Genomic DNA, 19,370 nt, shown 5'->3' with positions numbered 1-19,370 from the left:
ACCAAGTGGGATTTATTCCAGGTATGCAAGGATGGTTCAACATAAGAAAATCAATCAATGTAATACACCATATAAACAGATTGAGAGAAAAAAACCACATGATTATATCTATAGATGCAGAAAAGGCATTTGACAAAATACAGCACCCCTTCCTGATAAAAACACTCCAAAAGATCGGAATACAAGGAAACTTTTTGAACATGATAAAGAGTATATATGAAAAACCTAAAGCCAACATTGTTTACAATGGCGAAATCCTGAAATCCTTCCCTCTAAAATCAGGAACAAGACAAGGATGCCCATTGTCTCCACTCCTATTTAACATTGTCTTGGAAGTACTGGCTCGAGCACTGAGACAAGAACCAGATATAAAAGGCATTCAAATTGGAAGGGAAGAAGTCAAAATTTCATTATTTGCAGATGACATGATCCTATATATAGAAAACCCTGAGAGATCTACAACAAAGCTCCTAGAACTCATAAATGAGTTTAGCAAAGTCGCAGGTTATAAGATCAATGCGCAAAAATCAGTAGCATTTCTATACACCAATAATGAGCAAGATCAGGAGGAAATCAAGAAACAAATACCATTCACAATAGTAAATAAAAAAATCAAATACTTAGGAATAAATTTAACTAAAGAGGTAAAAAACTTATACATCGAGAACTATACAAGATTGTTCAAGGAAATCAAAGAAGACCTAAATAAATGGAAGAATATTCTCTGTTCATGGATAGGAAGACTGAATATTATTAAGATGTCTATCCTACCAAAACTGATCTACACATTCAATGCAATCCCAGTAAAAATCAACACAGCCTTCTTTAAGGAACTAGAAAAACTAACTATGAAATTTATTTGGAATAAAAAGAGGCCCCGAATAGCCAAAGACATATTGAAAAAGAAAAACGAAATAGGAGGAATCACACTTCCTGACTTCAAAACATACTACAAAGCTACAGTAGTGAAAACAGCATGGTACTGGCATAAGGAGAGACACACAGACCAATGGAATCGAATTGAAAGTTCAGATATAGAACCTCATGTATATAGCCATATAATATTCGATAAAGCCACCAAACCCTCTCAACTGGGAGAGAATGGCCTATTCAACAAATGGTGCCTGGAGAACTGGATAGCTATATGTAGAAGAATGAAAGAGGATTACCATCTCACACCTTATACAAAGATCAACTCAAGATGGATCAAAGACCTAAATATAAGAGCCAAGACCATAAAGACCTTAGAAAGCAGTGTAGGGAAACATCTACAGGACCTTGTAATAGGAAATGGCTTCATGAATATCACACCAAAAGCACGAGCAGCAAAAGAACAAATAGATAAATGGGACTACCTCAAAATTAAAGCCTTCTGCACCTCAAAGGAGTTTGTCAAGAAAGTAAAAAGGGAACCCACACAATGGGAGAAAATATTTGGCAACCATATATCTGATAAGAGACTTATAACTTGCATATATAAAGAACTCATAGATCTCGAAAACAAAAAGATAAACAACCCATTTAAAAAATGGGAAAAAGATTTAAACAGACACTTCTCCAAAGAAGAAATACAAATGGCTAAAAAGCACATGAAAAAATGCTCCAAATCCCTAGCTATCAGGGAAATGCAAATCAAAACTACAATGAGATACCATCTTACTCCCATAAGATTGGCAGCCATGAAAAAAACAGTAGAATACAAATGCTGGAGAGGATGTGAAGAAAGGGGAACACTCATCCATTGCTGGTGGGAATGCAGAAGGATCCAACCATTCTGGAGGACAGTTTGGCAGTTTCTCAAAAAATTATCCATAGATTTGCCATATGACCCAGCAATACCACTGCTGGGTATATACCCATCAGATCTGAAAACCAGGACACAAACCGATATATGTACACCAATGTTCATAGCAGCATTGTTCACCATCGCCAAAAGTTGGAATCAATCCAAAAGTCCATCAACAGATGAGTGGATCAATAAAATGTGGTATATACACACAATGGAATACTACTCAGCTGTAAGAACCAATACACTACAATCGCACGTGATAACATGGATGAACCTTGAGAATCTTATGTTGAGTGAAGCAACCCAGGCATTGAAGGACAAATACTATATGACCTCAATGATATGAAATAAGTTAACTGCCTCAGAGAGCTAGAGTCTGGAAAAGTGGCTTACTGGAAATCGGGGGGTGGAGGAAGGATGTGAGTTAATGTCTGTAGGGGTGGAATCTGTGATGAGCTGGGGGTAAGTATGAGCACAAAGAAGGGACAAAATGGGGGCAAGGGGTTACCTTCGGGTGGGGTTTTCTGGGTTTGAGGGGGGCTGGGGATGGGAAGAGGGGTAATATGGTCCAAGAAATAGGTGGGAGGGAGGGGCAACATACAAACATGGGAGAGTGCCAGAAGTTCATTGAGAACTAAATGTTGAGTAAAACGTATCAAAGTATAAGTAGGAGGGTTACCTGGTTAGGACGCTCAGGGGGTATGGTCTGATGCGGGAGGACTCCGGAGGGAATAGCTGAAGGCTCATTTTGCCAAGGTGGGTTCTACCATTGGGTGGGGTGGACCCATATCCTGGGGAAGACTAATGCCGTCGAATAGAGAGAACTGTATCTCTCATGAGAAAGGACGGCTCCCAGGGCATTAGATTGGCAGGCGTTGTGGGCCCTAAGGGGAGGGGAAAATGGACGTGCAATGGATGGAACAAAGGTAAATAAGGGGGCAAAAGAGGAGTTATGTGAGAGTACACGAGGATGAATATAAAACAGCTAATATTACACCAAAAACATATAGGGGACGACAGACTAATAATGAAAACCATAAGACAAAACATAGGATAACTAAAAAATTTAGAAAACTGTACAACCTAAAGTATGGACCACATAGTAAGCACAAATGTTACTTTGTTTGAAAATTATAGTTTTGGAATCTGTACATCAGTTTCAGGAAATATGATATGAATAAGTTAAAAGATTATTGCTGTGGAAGGGAAAAGGTTTTATGGTGGATCTGGGGAAAATACTGTATATTGTATATATGAATTTTGGTGATCTAAGACTCTTCTGAAGCTGACATTATGTTGGGATTCACTTTACGGGAAGTTTTGGATCACAGAGTGGTTCAACAATGGCAGTGGAGGAATACTGATATGGGATGTTATTGACAGGATATATATGGTTGACAGGGAGTTATACAGGGCATATGCCCAGGGTATATGGTAATGTCTACATATACTCATAGTGGAAACAATTAAAAACAACAGCTGGGGGGATACTGGGCTTCTGGCCGGGGGGTCACTGTTGTGGGCCCTGGGAGAGCAGCGGCAATCCTCCAGGTGCAACGGCAAGAACCAGGAAGGAAGGAGGGCCCAACAGTGGGCTCTTGATACTAATGGCTACACTTTTGAGCCTATGCACCTGCAATAAGAACAAGGCCTAGAGTAGCATTGTGCCTGGGGGTTTCCTCCTGACAGCCTTCATGTTACTCAAATGTGGCCACTCTCACAGCCAAACTCAGCGTGTAGATGTGATGCATTCCCCCCAGCGTGGGACACGACACCCGGGGATGAGCCTCCCTGGCACCGAGGGATCACTACCACATACCAGCTGAAGAAGCAACTAGAAAATGACCTTGAATTAAAGATTCAATGTGGAACAGCAGAATATACCTATCTACATATAATAACATGACTTCGGGAAGCGGTTTGACCTAATGTAAGGGGGAAATGGAAAGGAGAAATGAGATTATAAGGCTGTGAGTCTCTAAAAAAGAGTCTGGAGGTTGTCAGAAGGAATACCCCTATGTACAACTGAACAGAGTCTAAGAGACAGATAAGGTAGATACAACCCCAGGTATTGGTTCTTTTGAGGGATAAAGAGACCCACGGGTTCTATGGTCATGGCAGAAGGGGTTCACTGCCATGACAGATGGCCTTTCTTTGGAGCTGGTGTTTCTGCGTGATGGAAATGGACTCAGAGGGGATCTCTTTTCACAAGACTTGCATGCTACTTTATTGGAATTGTAGTTGGTGCTGGGTTTAAGATATATGTAGGGGATTTGAATCTCTGGACTGATAATATGACACCCAGGCCCAGAGCCTCAACAGACTTCAGCTCCTACACTTTGACTTATTGGACTTACTCCACTCAGCTAACATGGAGTTGAAGAAGGTCAACCACCACAACATGGAGCCTAGAGTGTCTACAACTAGAAGCGGGAAGAGTGCATCCAGTACCCATGTGGAATCTAAGCCCTCACTTGACATAGATGTGCAATGGACACAACCAATCCAATGTCCACAGAGAAAATGTGGAATGGGTGTGGGAACGGTAGCCATGGGGGCTGCTGGGTGTGGGGAACGGGAGGAAGAGATGAGATGTGGAGGCGTTTTCAGGACGTGGAGTTGTCCTGGATAGTGCTTCACGGACAATTACGGGACACTGTAGATCCCCCCAGGGCCCACTGGATGGAACGTGAGAGAGTCTGGGCTATGATGTGGACCATTGACTATGGGGTGCAGTGATGCTCAGAGATGAACTTACCAGGTGCAATGGATGTATCACAATGATGGGAGAGAGTGTTGCTGTGGGGGGAGTGGGGGGCGGGGGCGGTGGGGTTGAATGGGACCTCATATATATTTTTTAATGTAATTAAAAAATAATAATAATAAAAAATAAATATTTAAAAAAAAAGAATAAAAATAAATAAATAAATAAAACTAATTGCAAGAATTCCAAAGAGAATGATGGGATAGATTATTCCTTTACACACCTTGTTGAGTTGGGGGTATGTAAATGTTTTGTCACCTAGTGGACAGTAGAGTCACATTTTTCCTCTACTTACCCAATCCAACCCCCTATTATTGGGGATGGACTGAATGGCAAGTCCAGGCATGTGTCACCTTGCTACAAGCCACATGGACCAGCCCAGTAGTTGAACCAGAGAGCTACTTTGGGGGGAAAGATTTGGATTAAATTTGACGATAAATGAAAGAAGGATAAAATTGTTGCTGAAGGGAAAGGAGCCAATAAAAAGGTGCTACAGAAGGGGAAAATCTAATTTTGGCAAGACTTAGAGCAATAGAATTGTATTGTGTTAGCGTGAACTCACATGCCCATCGGGGAGAAGGATTCTGTTTAACAAAACCTCCTTCCCTTTTGAAAAGGCTTGGCTCAATCTGGGAGAAAATGCTTCCAGGAGTGTCCATTTCCTCAAATTCTATGAAAAAGGGAGTTCTAACTATGACTATAAAGAAAAACACTAATGTACTACATCTTTTTGTTCTTATTTCATAGACGTTATCCCTATGGAGAATTGGCCTACAGATTTAGAGTTTATTAATAATAAATTGATTACAGTTCTTAAACATTCAGTAGATATGAACCTTAAAGTTTAGATCACTGTTTATCAGGGGGGCAAAAGAATTGTAATGTCAGTATAAAAATATGAGAAAGTTTGTGCTGGCATTTTTGAATGTTAGAGTTGTCTATTTAAATCCATTTATTTTATTTTATTCAAGATTTATTTTATTTATTTCTCTCCTCCCTCCCCCACCCCCCCGCCCCAGTTGTCTGTTCTCTGTGTCTATTTGCTGCCTCGTCTTCTTTGTCCGCTTCTGTTTTTGTCAGCGGCACTGGAGTCTGTGTTTCTTTTTGTTGCATCACCTTGTGTCAGCTCTCCGTGTGGGCGGCGCCATTCTTAGGCAGGCTGCACTTTCTTTCGCCGTGGGCGGCTCTCCTTATGGGGCGCACTCCTTGTGCGTGGGGCTCCCCTAGGCGGGGGACACCCCTGCATGGCACGGTACTCCTTTTTTTTTTTTTTAAAAGATTTATTTATTTATTTAATTTCCCCCCCTCCCCTGGTTGTCTGTTCTTGGTGTTTATTTGCTGTGTCTTGTTTCTTTGTCCGCTTCTGTTGTCGTCAGCGGCTCGGGAAGTGTGGGCGGCGCCATTCCTGGGCAGGCTGCTCTCTCTTTTCACGCTGGGCGGCTTTCCTCACGGGCGCACTCCTTGCGCGTGGGGCTTCCCCACGCGGGGGACACACTTGCGTGGCACGGCACTCCTTGCGCGCATCAGCGCTGCGCATGGCCAGCTCCACACGGGTCAAGGAGGCCCGGGATTTGAACCGCGGACCTCCCATGTGGTAGACGGACGCCCTAACCACTGGGCCAAAGTCCGTTTCCCAAGCACGGTACTCCTTGTGCACATCAGCACTGCACATGGGCCAGCTCCACACAGGTCAAGGAGGCCCGGGGTTTGAACCGAGGACCTCCCATGTGGTAGGCGGCTGCCCCAACCACTGAGCCAAGTCCGCTTCACTATTTAAATCCATTTAACTCCTCACTGGTTATTGTAAATGTTTAGGGTTTGTATGTGCATTTTTATTGTAAGACAAGTAATTTCTGTAAAACTAAGGACAATCATTTTGTCCTAAAAAGGCCATGTACACAGATCAGAGTGGTAAATTGTGCATTGAGGGTTAATTCTAGCAGGTCTGGAATTAGCCTGAGCTGTTTTGCTAAACTTCCTGCATCACTCTGGTCCCTGGTCAAGTCAAGGCATAAAAGATACCAATTACTAGTGTAGTTTCATAAACATGTGTCTGTGGAGAGCTTTGGGTGCTTGCCATTTATATCATCTTGTCAACATTGATTATTTTTTAATATGTTTTTAATTTATTTTTAAAAGATACATAAATCACACAAAATATTACAGTAAAAATTTAGGAAACATTGATTATTAATATTTGTACCAGGTCTCAGTTCTGCTGTTGCTGCTGGTCAATTAGCAGGACTATGCTATGTGACAAGTATTATATTAAAAATCCAAGCCAAGACTCCTTTTGGGGCTCCTTGGTTTCAAGGTGTTCAGATCAGTGGTTCCTGATCTGAGAAAGAAACTACATCTGACCTTAGCCCTTACAAAGAATGGACACAGGAGCCTGCCCCTGGACTCTCTGAACCCCTTGCTGTAAGGCAGCCTTTGGCTCTGATGCATATCCTTACTTGAACATTGCAACATTGTATCCTTTTCCTATAATAAACAGCAGATTTATAGATATTGTCATTTTGAGTCCTGTAAGTTTTCTTTAGCAATTGAACCATGGTAACTAGTACTCTTAGTGCATGTATAGTGCAAACTCTCCTATTCTATTAGAATAATGAACAAAAGTAATAAGCATAATATTTTGGGGAACTGGATAGCTCAGTGGATGAGCACTGACTTCCCTCATACAAGGCCCTGGGTTCAATCCCCAGCCCTGTTTAAAAAAAAAACAAAAAAACCCAATGTTTTGAATCAAGAACCCTACTACTTTAATGGGGAGTCAAAAATGGCCACTCCTATTCCAACTAGAACTATTCCAACACAAAACAGTTTATTTGAAATTTAAAACTTTGCTAAACTTTCAGATGCTATGATTCCAGGATGTAGTTAGCCAAAAGTATGGTCAGGGAATCAGACATGGCTCAACTGATAGAGGGTCCATCTACCATATGGAGGGTACAGGGTTCGATCCGCAGGACCTCCTGACCCGTGTGGTAAGCTGGCCCACACGCAGTGCTGCCACATGCAAGGAGTGCCGTGCCATGCAGGGGCACCCCCATATAGGATGCCCCACACGCAAGGAGTGTGCCCCGTGAGGAAAGCAGCTCTGAGGGAAAAAAGCATGGCCTGCCCAGAGTGGCACCGCACACATGGAGAGCTGACGCAGCAAGATGATGCAACAAAAAGAAACACAGTTTCTCAGTGATGCTGGATAATGCAAGCAGACGCAGAAGAACACACATCAAATAGACACAGAGAGCAGACAACGGGGGGAAAGGGGAGAGAAATAAATAAAGAGTATGGTTGGATTCTAATAAGTGACCTTGTTGTTTAAACATATAGTCCTAGAGTCTCCCCCTATCCCAAGCTAAGGGCATCCTAGTTCATGTCTAATACAAGCCTGGGGGGAGAGTTAAGGAGCGGTATTCATGGATAAATTTGGTATGCTTTGTGAAATATTTTGTAGCATCTAACATGAACTGAAATCAGGAAAAGTTGGAAACAGAAACCAACCATGGAAGTATTTTCAGTTCTCAAGTATAAGTTAAATATGGCCAAGGCAAAAGTTTTTGGAGAGCATGAGACGATCCATTGGATTTAGTAGACACTGGTGTGAGGTGTCAGTGATGGGGGATACATGGGAGGAAGTTCACCTGGGCATATATATATAAGGCACATAAATCTGTTCAAATGTTCATGCGGCATTGTCACTGTGGGTGAAGAGTCACACAATAGCCAGAATATCAAATTCCCATCCTGGAGCTCTATCACATTCTCTAATGGAACAGCAACAATTCCCCAAGTATAAGGGCAATAACTAATGAAGGAGGATGGTCTATTGATGTGCCCTTGATATTGATGACTGTGCTTATAAGCCTTTGCTTTTGTAGTTGAAACTTAGCCTAGTATTATAGGGTGCCTAAGAGTTACCTACTGGGGACCTCCTTGTTGCTCAAATGTGTCCTCTCTCCAAGCCTAACTCAGCATATAAACACAATAACTTCCCCCCAGTGTGGAACATGACTCCCAGGGATGAACTTCCCTGGCACCAAGGGATTGCTACCAAGTATTATCAAGCAATGCGACTAGGGGAAGAAAAAAAAAAAGACCTTGGCCAAAAGGGGGAAAACGTAAAGACAAATGCACTTTTATGATTAAGAGAATTCAAAGTGAGTCAGGTGGTCATTCCAGAGGTAACACTTATGCACATCTCAGCAGGATCTCATTGACAGCCAAAGTAGATACTACCCCAAAGAGCAGGGCTCCTGAGGGCTCTGGAGACATCCAGACACTGAAGTCAGGGCAGAAAGCTCAGGAGTTTGGTCCTTGCCAGTGAGCCCTACTTTGGAATTTATGCTCCCCAGTGTGACAGAGATAGACCCAGTTGTGGTTTCCCTACACATGGCTCTTCTGTCCTTCTATTTGAACATATAATTAGTACTGAAATTGGTAGGTATACATCCAAGAGGCTTAAATCTTTGGGCTGTCCATGTGCCAGCTGGGCCCTGAATCTCAACAGAGTTGCAACACCTATGCTCCAGTTCATTGCACTCACCCAGGACAACTAACAAGGAGGATATGTTAACCAACATACCAAGGACCCAAGAGTGTCTACAACTGCAAAGCAAGAGAGTCCCATCCATCGGCCATATGGGATTGAAGCCTCCCCTCAATTAAAGTTGGAGTGAGTATCACCATCCCAGAATCCTCAGGATTGGGGAATGAACTAAGTAGACTTACTGGTATTCTACTATAGACTAATTGTGAGTCTAGCAATGGAATAAATATCACTGATGTGGAAGCAGTGGCCACTAGAGGTTCTGAGGTTGGGAGAGGGAAAAACAGGTGTAACCCAGAGACATTTTCAGGACTTGGAAATCATCCTGAATGAAATTACAATGACAGATACAGGCCATTATGTCTTGCCATAACCTACAGAATTGAGTGGGAGAGAGTATAAACTACTATAATCCATGCTTAGTGGCAGTGCTTCAAAATGTGTTTATCAATTGCAATTAATGTACCACACTAATGAAAAATGTTGCTAATGTGGGAAAATGTGAGAGGTGTGGGGAGCGGGGCATATGGGAATCCCCTATATATTTTCTGAAACATTTATATAATCTAAGTATCTTTTAAAAATAAAAAAATGAAAAGAAAAAAATAATATTAATGTTTAAATATATCAATGAATCAATGTTAATTAAGAAGTTAATATCAAAATAATATACAATATTAATACTTGGCAATATTTTGAAAGCACAGGGTAAAAGCAAAAAAAGTTTTTACCCTAAATTGTAGAAACCAAGGTATTTGTATTTGACCTGGGGGCAAAATCTAGGACAAAGTTATTAACCTAGAGGAGGTTTCTGGATGGAATGATGTATAAGGGTGGAGGCCTACTTTTCATACTGGAAATCATATCCTACTTACAAACATAATATAGGACCAGATATCATTTTCAGCAATTAAATCATAGAACTATTGAGTAAGGCAAGGCCAAAGACAGAGTCTGTGGTTCTCAGATGATTAAATAAACATGACACAGTAACAGAACACATAGTTCTTGGCTTTGAGAAATAGTTCTCCACCCAAATACTGGAAATCACACAAGCAGCAACTGTCATGAGACTATGAATGTGTCTGTCCACCAAATTACTTGCAAACAGAGTGGATAGATCATTGGGGATTACCTAAAGTGAAACTTCGTAGTCATTAGTGAACATCAAGCACCGGCTGAGTATTTTTTAATATGCCAGGCCTTGTGTGTTAGATATGTATGTAATTCTCATGGTAATACAATAATGTTATTTGCTTCTTATAGATGAGGAACTGAGGAACATAGAGAATAAATAACTTGTTTAGATCACCCCAGCATTCTTACTTCAGAGCCAGAGCTTTTAATCACTGTCTTCTAAGACTTGTCTCCATTAGCCAATGTTCAATGACATCTGCAGGGTGGCTAGTGGAAACAATGGAGAAAGACCTGAAAATAGAAAAGCAGCTCACCAGACTTTATACTAGGAAGTATAAAGACTTGATTGGTTGATTCTTTGATTAGGATTCTAGCATCAGGTTGGTGGTGTAAAAAATTAACAAATATTAACAAATTGCTGCTGCTCCTGCTTCTGATGATGATGAAGAAGAAAATACTTTATGGAAATATCAATTAAATTGGTGCTGTGATTCATATATATTATGCATAACTTATAGAAAAAGACGTAAGTTCTTTATTATGACTTTTTCATTTCAAGTAAGTCATTATACTTCCTAGTGTACTGGGGATTTTATTAGATGTCCATCCCATCTTTCAATAAAGCAAAACAATTCCTGCCTACACAAGTTTTGAGATGTTATTTACAATAAAAATAATGTAAATTTAAAGTGTTAAAAACAGACTAAACTGATAAAGAGGGAATTCTTTGTCTTCTTCTTCCTTATATCCTAAAAGTACACATTTAAAACTCTTATTATGAGAGGAGAAAATTAACAAAAGAATCACAAAATTAACATTAGGTAATATAAACAGGCAGGCCATATCTAACACTTCTAATCTAAAATTTACATTTTAACCATTTTTATTAAATATGCTTCAAACAATGTTTCCAAAGTCATCAGTGTACTCATGACACAGTGGTTTTACTTACATACAACTTTTTATTTTTTAAAAATTATAAAATATGACACCAATACATGAATTTAATTAAGAGCTAAAGTTCTTCAAGTGTTCTTCCCTTTGGTTACACTTTATCCTATATATTCACAAAATGCACTTTCTTAGCCAAATTTTCCACCATTATAAGAAAAATCAGATATTTACTGAGCATTTACCATATACAAGAAACTTGATGGACATTTGTGAAAGATAAAAGGAAATAAGAGAGGACATTTTCCTACAAAGAACTATACTGAGTTGGGGAGATAAAATATGAACAAACGAAAAATAAAGTCCTTTGAAACAACCCTCATTCCATGACTTCACAGAAGTTGTTAGTACTCTGACCCACAACTACCTGACTCAGTGGTCACTCCTCAGTTTCTTCTGGCTCTTATCACTTTGGATTGGCCCTTTTATGTAGCTATACCTCAATATTCTCTTGTTCTCATAATACACTGTAACCCTAAATGATCTCAAACTTTTCCAAGTCAATAATACCAAGGTAAATGTCTCAGAAATCTGCATCTTTTTTTGCCCTCCAATCACTTTTCCAACTGCCTGCTGGCTGGACTCATTCTAGTGGACTGTGGAGTTACCCTCTACAACCACTACACCCAAGTTCCAGTGGTAGGCTTCATTCCCCTTTGAGTCCCATTAATCCCCCCTGCTGGTGATTGATTTAAATGAAGACAAAGCATTTCTCTGGTCTCAGAAATTGATTTAATGCTGAGCTTGAGATCCAATCTGGGCCATTGACAAGAGAAGGGGAGAGAAGGGGAGAGAAAGAGCTGCAGGTAGAGATGGCCTCTTTCCGCCCCCCACCTCCCTCAGTATAATGACGTGCAGTATGAGGCCATGTCTTAGTTTGCCACAGGGCTGCCAATGCAAAGTACCAGAAATAGGTTGGCTTTTATAATGGGAAATTTTTTTAGGAGTAAAAGCTTACAGTTCCAAGGCCATGAAATGTCCAAATCAAGGCACCATTAGTGATGTTTCTCACCAAAGTCAGCTACTACTTTGCCATTTGATGATGATGGCGACAGATCTCTGCCAAAGTGTCTGCCTTTCCCTCCAGAATCTACCATCTCCCAGAGCGCAGCTGTGGGAAACCTGGCATAGGGCTTTTACCAGGCCTCCTCAGCCTGGGCCCAGCCTCTTGGGGCCCCTAGTCATGCCTCTGTGCCCTGCTGCTTCCAGATTCTGGGACCTCTCTTACCCCTCAGTGCTTCCGTTTTTCTGCAGTCCTCTCTCTCACATGGTAGGATCAATATGACGGTTTCCTTTTCCTCTTTGTCTGTCTGTCTCTCTGTGTGTCTGTTTATATCAGACCCAGCAAGAAGGCAGAGACTCAACCTGAGTCATGCCTCACTGACAAAGTCCAATAGAAAGGTTCTCACATCTATAGTAATAGGTTTATTAAAAAACATCTTTTTTCTTTTGGGGATTCATAAAAGAACTTCTAACTGTCACAGGGCAGAGTAGCTGCAGTGTTCTTAAGACCAGCCTAAGATTGAAGCTGTCATGGGGAAGAAACCAGAGCTAAGAAAATCACTAGGAAAATGGACACTAGAGTATATGAAACTAAAGCCTGCCCCACCTCTGAATTTCCAGTTTGTAAACCAAATATTGTCCTTATTATTTAGTCAACTTGAGAAGGTTTTGGTGCTTGTAGGTGAAAACATATCAATTATGATACTCTCATCTGAATATATCCCTTGCTGGCACCAAAAATTCAAGATATCTAGAACTTGATTTTATCAAAAATTTCTCATACCTGCTCATTTTATTTCCAATGCTTCATGGACCCAATCATTTAAGCTAGAAATCTGAGTCATTTTGGTTGCCTCTCTCTTTCAAAGTCACATTTCCTATTGTTCCTACCTTGCCCAACATCTCACTTTAGTTCCTTCTTTTCATCCTCATTGCCATGCCCAATTGTCATGACCTCTAACATACAACATTGCAAACATTTTTTTTCCACCAAACAATATGGAGCTTTTATTTTTAATGTGATTTCTTTACATAAGTATGAGAGTACTCCTTTTACAAATGGAACTGATTACCAGAACAATGACAAAACCAAACTGACATTTAATTTGAATCCATGAGTTTAAGCTTCATCCAGCCAAAAAGTTTGTTATAATTTCTTTCAGCTTTGCATCTGATTCTTCTGAGATCTTTCCATCAGCCCTGATAGTGTTCAACAGAACTTGGTGTTGGCTGATAACATGAGACAAGAAAGCATTCTCAAACTTTGTGATCTTGCTGGGCTCCAGCTTATCAAGATACCCCCTTAACTAGCATAGATGACAGCCACTTGTTCCTCAATAGCCACTGGAGAATACTGTCCCTCTTTCAGCAACTCAGTCAGATGCACACCATGACTCAAGAGTTGCTGTGTAGCAGCATCAAGGTCAGAACCAAACTGGGCAAAAGCAGCAACCTCACGATACTGAGCTAATTCCAGCTTCATGGTACCTGCCACCTGTTTCACGGCTCTGGTTTGGGCAGCAGACCCGACACGAGACACAGACAAACCAACATTAATGGCTGGGCGAATACCTTTGGAGAACAATTCTGTTTCCAGGAAGATCTGTCCATCAGTGATGGAGATGACATTTGTTGGAATGTAAGCAGACACATCACCAGCTTGTGTTTCTATGACTGGTAAAGCAGTCAAGGAACCACCACCAAAAGAATCATTCATCTTGGCTGCTCTCTCTAGCAGGTGGGGGTGTAGGCAGAACACATCACCAGGATAAGCCTCACAACCAGGGGGTCGGTGGAGCAATAGAGACATCTGACGGTAAGCAACAGCTTGTTTGGATAAGTCATCATAGATAATCAAAGCGTGTTTGCTGTTATCCCCAAAATATTCTCCCATGGAACAGCCAGAATAAGGAGCCAGGTACTGAAGTGGGGCAGCATCAGAAGTCATAGCAGAAACCACAATGGTGTACTTCATGGCATCTGCATCTGTAAGTCTCTTCACTAACTGGGCAACAGTGGATCTCTTTTGACCAATAGCAACATATATACTGTATAGCTTCTTTTCATCAGTTCCATCATTGAAATGTTTCTGGTTAATGATTGTGTCAATAGCAATTGAAGTTTTGCCAGTCTGTCAGTCACCAATAATAAGCTCATGCTGACCACGACCAATTGGCTATCCACAGCCTTAATGCCAGTCTGCATTGGTTCACGCACAGAGATTCGAGGAAAGCCAGGGGCTTTCAGACCAACTCGCCGGTGGGTCTTGGAACCAATCGGACCATTTCCATCAATGGCATTACCAAGGGCATCCACTACACGACCCAACAGCTCTTCACCAACTGGAACATCCACAATGGCTCCTGTCCTCTTCACAATATCACCTTCCTTAATTAGTTTATCATTTCCAAACATGACAACACCAACATTGTCAGGTTCCAAGGTCAGAGACATACCCTTCAAACCTGAAGAAAACTCTGCCATTTCTTCTGCTTGGACATTTCTCAGCCCATGTACTTGGACAATACCATCACCAATACTTAAGACACGCCCAGTTTCCTCAATGTCAGCAGAAATATCAGCTCCAAGAATAAGCTCTTCAAGTATAGAGGACACCTCAGCAGTGCCAGTTTTCTGAAGATGAGTGTTACATGCGTGGAGGTTCCTTGTGGCGATGAAGAATGATCCCAAAACATTTCTGGAGACCAGCCTGGCCCGCCAAGGGAGAGTGCAGGCCACGGCCATAGCGATGCGCACGGACAGCATCTTTGCAGCTTCTATTCAAGCCACCCCTCCACAGCTGCAGCCTCGGGACTGACTGGAACAAAAAACTGCAAACTTTTCTAACAAGTCTAACTATATTTCTTTCCTCTTCCTTGAATTCATTCAACATGTTTTTTTCCCAGCTATCTTCCAAAACACAAATGGATTCATGCCATACCTGCCAGAAAAGTCCAATGTATGTCTATGACCTAAAACAGCATTTCCTAAAGTGTGTTTTGAAGAACAACAGTTCCAGGACATGATCAACAATGTAACAGGGTTGGTCTGTGTGACCAATAGAACATGGTAGAAGTGATGGTATGTCACAAGGCCAGGGCATAAAAGATATTATAGGTTCTGTGGTTCTCTTTCTTGAATCACTTATTCTGGGGAAACCAGGAGTCATGTCATGAGAAATGGTTCATGTGGCAAGGAACTGAGGCCTCCAGCTAATAGCCACAGTCTGTCTGATAGGCTTATTGGTTTCTCTACTGGAGTACGGAGAAATAGGATGGAAGAGTACTTTACCTCTTACTTTTCCCTCTATCTTCACCAGTCTATGTTCTGTAGTGTCAGCAGTGACTACAAGAGGAGAAGGAAGTCAGCACAAACTATTATAAAAATGCCAATTATGATGCTTAGCAATATTAATCCCCTCTTACTGAATTTCTTATCACTCTCAAAGGCTCTGGTTTCAAGTAACTTCTGAACTTCAACTGGTGGACATTGACACTGCTAGTTCTTTGGCCATGTATAAGGTAAGTATATGTCCTAAGGACTTAAATTAATTTTCTTGAAGACATCGTGAGTTTAAACTCATACTGAAGAGAGAATATGTCCTCTGTCATCAATAAATTCCCAATGGCTTTGTTCCTACTTCTCCAAAGGGCTTGAGTTTCCCCTCTCTCTCACTCAGAGATTGGCATCAGCCTCAGTTGTACCCTTTGGACCAAGACATCCTTCCTGATAAGAGAAGAGGAAGTGATTACCAATACTTTCCATCATAAGAGTATGGTTTGTGTGTGGAGCTGGCCCATGCGCAGTGCTGATGCGCGCAAGAGTGCCGTGCCACGCAGGGGACACCCCACGCGCAAGGAGTGTGCCCCGTAAGGAGAGCCGCCCAGTGCGAGAAAAAGTGCAGCCTGCCCAGGAATGGTGCCGCACACACGGAGAGCTGACACAACAAGATGACGCAACAAAAAGAAACACAGATTCCCATGCCGCTGACAACAACAGAAGTGGACAAAGAACACACAGCAAATAGACACAGAGAACAGACCGCTGGGGCTGGGCGGGGGGGGAAGGGGAGAAAAATAAATAAATCTTTAAAAAAATATATGAGTATGGTTTAATGAAAACAAGGAGGAAAAAAAAAAATTGATAGCCTGAATGCATCATTCACTCATTCATTTATTCATTCACCTACCATCTATTGTATATCTGCTATATGCCAGGCATTGAGGGTACAAAGATGAGTAAGATGTAAGACATAGGTCTCTGAGAGTTCATAGTTAGATGAATACAAGATCGTTTTTTGAGAAATTGTTTTAGACACGTTTTTTTAACCTGCAATCTTATGCTCAATTTGCTAGCTAATCCTATTTTATAAAAGGACATTTTATAAAATGTCCCCCAGGATTTCAAAATATGATGCCTGGACTCTTTGAGTTTTTGGTATTTTGAGATACAGCTATAATGGGGATCATCTGTTATTCTCAATTCCTGTTTCCTTTCCTAAATTGACAACTAAGCTGGACTAATAGAAGCCAATCTCAAGATTGCCTCCTTAAATGTACTTCAAATATTAAGTAGCCAGCTGTGTGCACCCTCCACCTCATTTCCTTTAATTATCAAGAATTAAAAGGGGGAAGCAGATGTGGCTTAAGTAGCTGTGTTCCGGCCTACCACATGGAAGTTCCCAGCTTTGGTTCCCAGTGCCTCCTAAAGAAGATGAGCAAGACAGTGAACTGATGCAACAGGCTGGTGCAGCAAGCTGACACAACAAGATGACTTGGCCCAGTGGTTAGGGCGTCTGTCTACTACATGGGAGGTCCGCGGTTCAAACCCCGGGCCTCCTTGACCCGTGTGGAGCTGGCCCATGCGCAGTGCTGATGCGCGCAAGGAGTGCCCTGCCACGCAGGGGTGTCCCCCGCGTAGGGAAGCCCCATGCGCAAGGAGTGCACCCCGAACGGAGAGCCGCCCAGTGCGAAAGAAAGTGCAGCCTGCCCAGGAATGGCGCCGCCCACACTTCCCGTGCCACTGACGACAACAAAAGCGGACAAAGAAACAAGACGCAGCAAACAGACACAGAGAACAGACCCCCGGGGGGGGGGGGGCGGGGGATTAAATAAAGAAATCTTTAAAAAAAAAAGATGATGCAATGAGATAACGCAACCAAGAGACATAGTGAAGAGACACAATTAGAGACACAACAAATGGAGTGGAGGTGGCTCAAGTGATTAGGCAAGCGGAAGGTCCTGGGTTCAGTTCCCGTGCCTTCTAAAAGAAGAAGAGCAGACAGCAAGCACAAACAATGGGCGAGTGGGAGAGGGGGGAAATAAATCTTAAAAAAAAAAAGGGAAGGTTTTGACAAAATTTATAATGGCTCGTATCTGTGATTGCAATATTATGCAGAACAATTCCAATGCTCCACATGTTCTATTTTATTCTTCCCTTCCCTATGTTCTATCTATTTTGTTCTTCTTTTCCTTTCCCCCCAGAACCTATGGTAACCTTCAATATTTGTTCATCAATTGTATAACATGTACCATACTCATGTAAGATATTATCAGTAAGGAAAATGTGAGAAGGGGAAGGGGTGGGATATAGGGGAATCCTGTATATGTTCTTTGTGACTTTTTGTATCCTAAAGCTTCTTTGAAAATAAAGTGAAAAAAAAAAGAAAAGAAAAGAAAGCAAAAAGGACAAAAAAGACACTGGGGGAACATACAGAAGAAATTGTCATTGTACATAAAAGATAATACATCTTATAGTGATGAAAAACACATTGAAAATTTTTTTTCATTTTTTAATTTATAGTTTATTTTCATATTTTATTTGTTTTAAAAATTAATTTTCATAAAATTTTTTGGCTTTGTTTTTGGGGAGATTTTGGATTGCAGAACTGTGACAGGGGAAGAGCAGTGGTGCGGGGTGTCAGTGATTGGGGGATGTGGGGTATGGGTGCACCTGGGGCATACCTTTATGGAATATGAATATGTTCAAGTGATGATGGGATGTTGTCTCTGTGGTTGGAGACCCACACAATAACAGAATATTGAATTCCCATCCTGGGAAGTCCTGCTACATTCTCTAATAGAATGGCAAGAATCCCTAGAGTACATAGGCAGTGCCCAGCAAAGGAGGAAAAACCAATATGCCAAGCCCTAGCCATTGATGTTTGTACTTATGAAACTTGTTCCTATGAAATTGAAACGTAGCTTAGTATTATATATTGCCTAAGAGTTATTTCCTCAAATCATCTTTGTTGTTCAAATGTACCCTCTCTCTAAGCCAAACTCAGCATATAAATTCACTATATTCCCCCTGGTGTGGGACTTAACTCCAGGAGATAAGCCTCCCTGGCACCGAGAGAGTATTACCGAGCACCAACTTGCAAAACATTTGGAAAAAGACCTTGACCAAAAGGGGGAAATACTAAATACAAATGAGTTTTTATGGTAAGAGATTTCAAAGTGAGTTGGGAGTTCATTCCAGAGGTTACACTTATGCACATCTCAGGAGGATCTCATTGACTACCACAGTAAACATGCCTCAAGCAGGGGTGCTCCTGAGGGCTCGAGAGACACAGACACTATAGGCAGGGCAGACAATCTCAGGAATTCCGCATCTTCTCTTTGGGCCTTACCTTGGAATATGTGTTCTCCAATGTAACAGAGTTAGACGTGTTTATAATTTCCCTACACATGGCCCTTCTGCTCCTTTTATTTGAACCTATAATTAGTACCATACTCCTTAAAAATACTTACCAGAGAATTAAATCTTTGGTCTGTTCATTTGCCAGTTGAGCATGAATCTCAGCAGTGTTGTGATATCTTCTCTCCAGTTCATCGGACTCACCCAGGACAACTAACAAAATGATGATGATGGACAATGCCCATCCCAAAAAAGAGTATCTACAACTGCAAGCAAAACAGTTCCACCCAGCTGCCCCATGAGATCTAAGTCCCCTCTCAATCAGAAATAGTGGGCATCACCATCCTATAATCCTTAAGGTTGAGGAATCAACAAACATAAGGGGGTAATGCAACTATGGACTAAAGTGAAGTAGATTTATTATTATTCTAGCATTGGAAGATCTTGTAATGTTGATATAAAGGCAATAGTCACCAGATGTCCTGAGGGGAGGGAGAGAGAAGAATAGGTGTAACATGGGACATTTTTGGGAC

At 41.5% G+C, this 19,370-nt stretch overlaps 1 protein-coding gene across 1 annotated transcript; it reads right to left on the bottom strand.

The window, feature by feature from the left end:
* Positions 1-13,177: 13,177 nt before the first annotated feature.
* LOC101446065 (ATP synthase subunit alpha, mitochondrial-like) lies at positions 13,178-14,964 on the bottom strand. Its single transcript, XM_058299570.1, is given in 3 exon segments — positions 13,178-13,507; positions 13,510-14,376; positions 14,379-14,964. Coding segments are annotated over 3 exon segments (1,635 nt in total). The 3' UTR covers positions 13,178-13,325.
* Positions 14,965-19,370: the final 4,406 nt, after the last annotated feature.

The sequence above is a fragment of the Dasypus novemcinctus genome, chromosome 1 (genome assembly GCF_030445035.2).
Source record: "Dasypus novemcinctus isolate mDasNov1 chromosome 1, mDasNov1.1.hap2, whole genome shotgun sequence".
Taxonomy (NCBI): Eukaryota; Metazoa; Chordata; class Mammalia; order Cingulata; family Dasypodidae; genus Dasypus; species Dasypus novemcinctus.
This window is presented reverse-complemented; position numbering and strand designations above follow the sequence as displayed.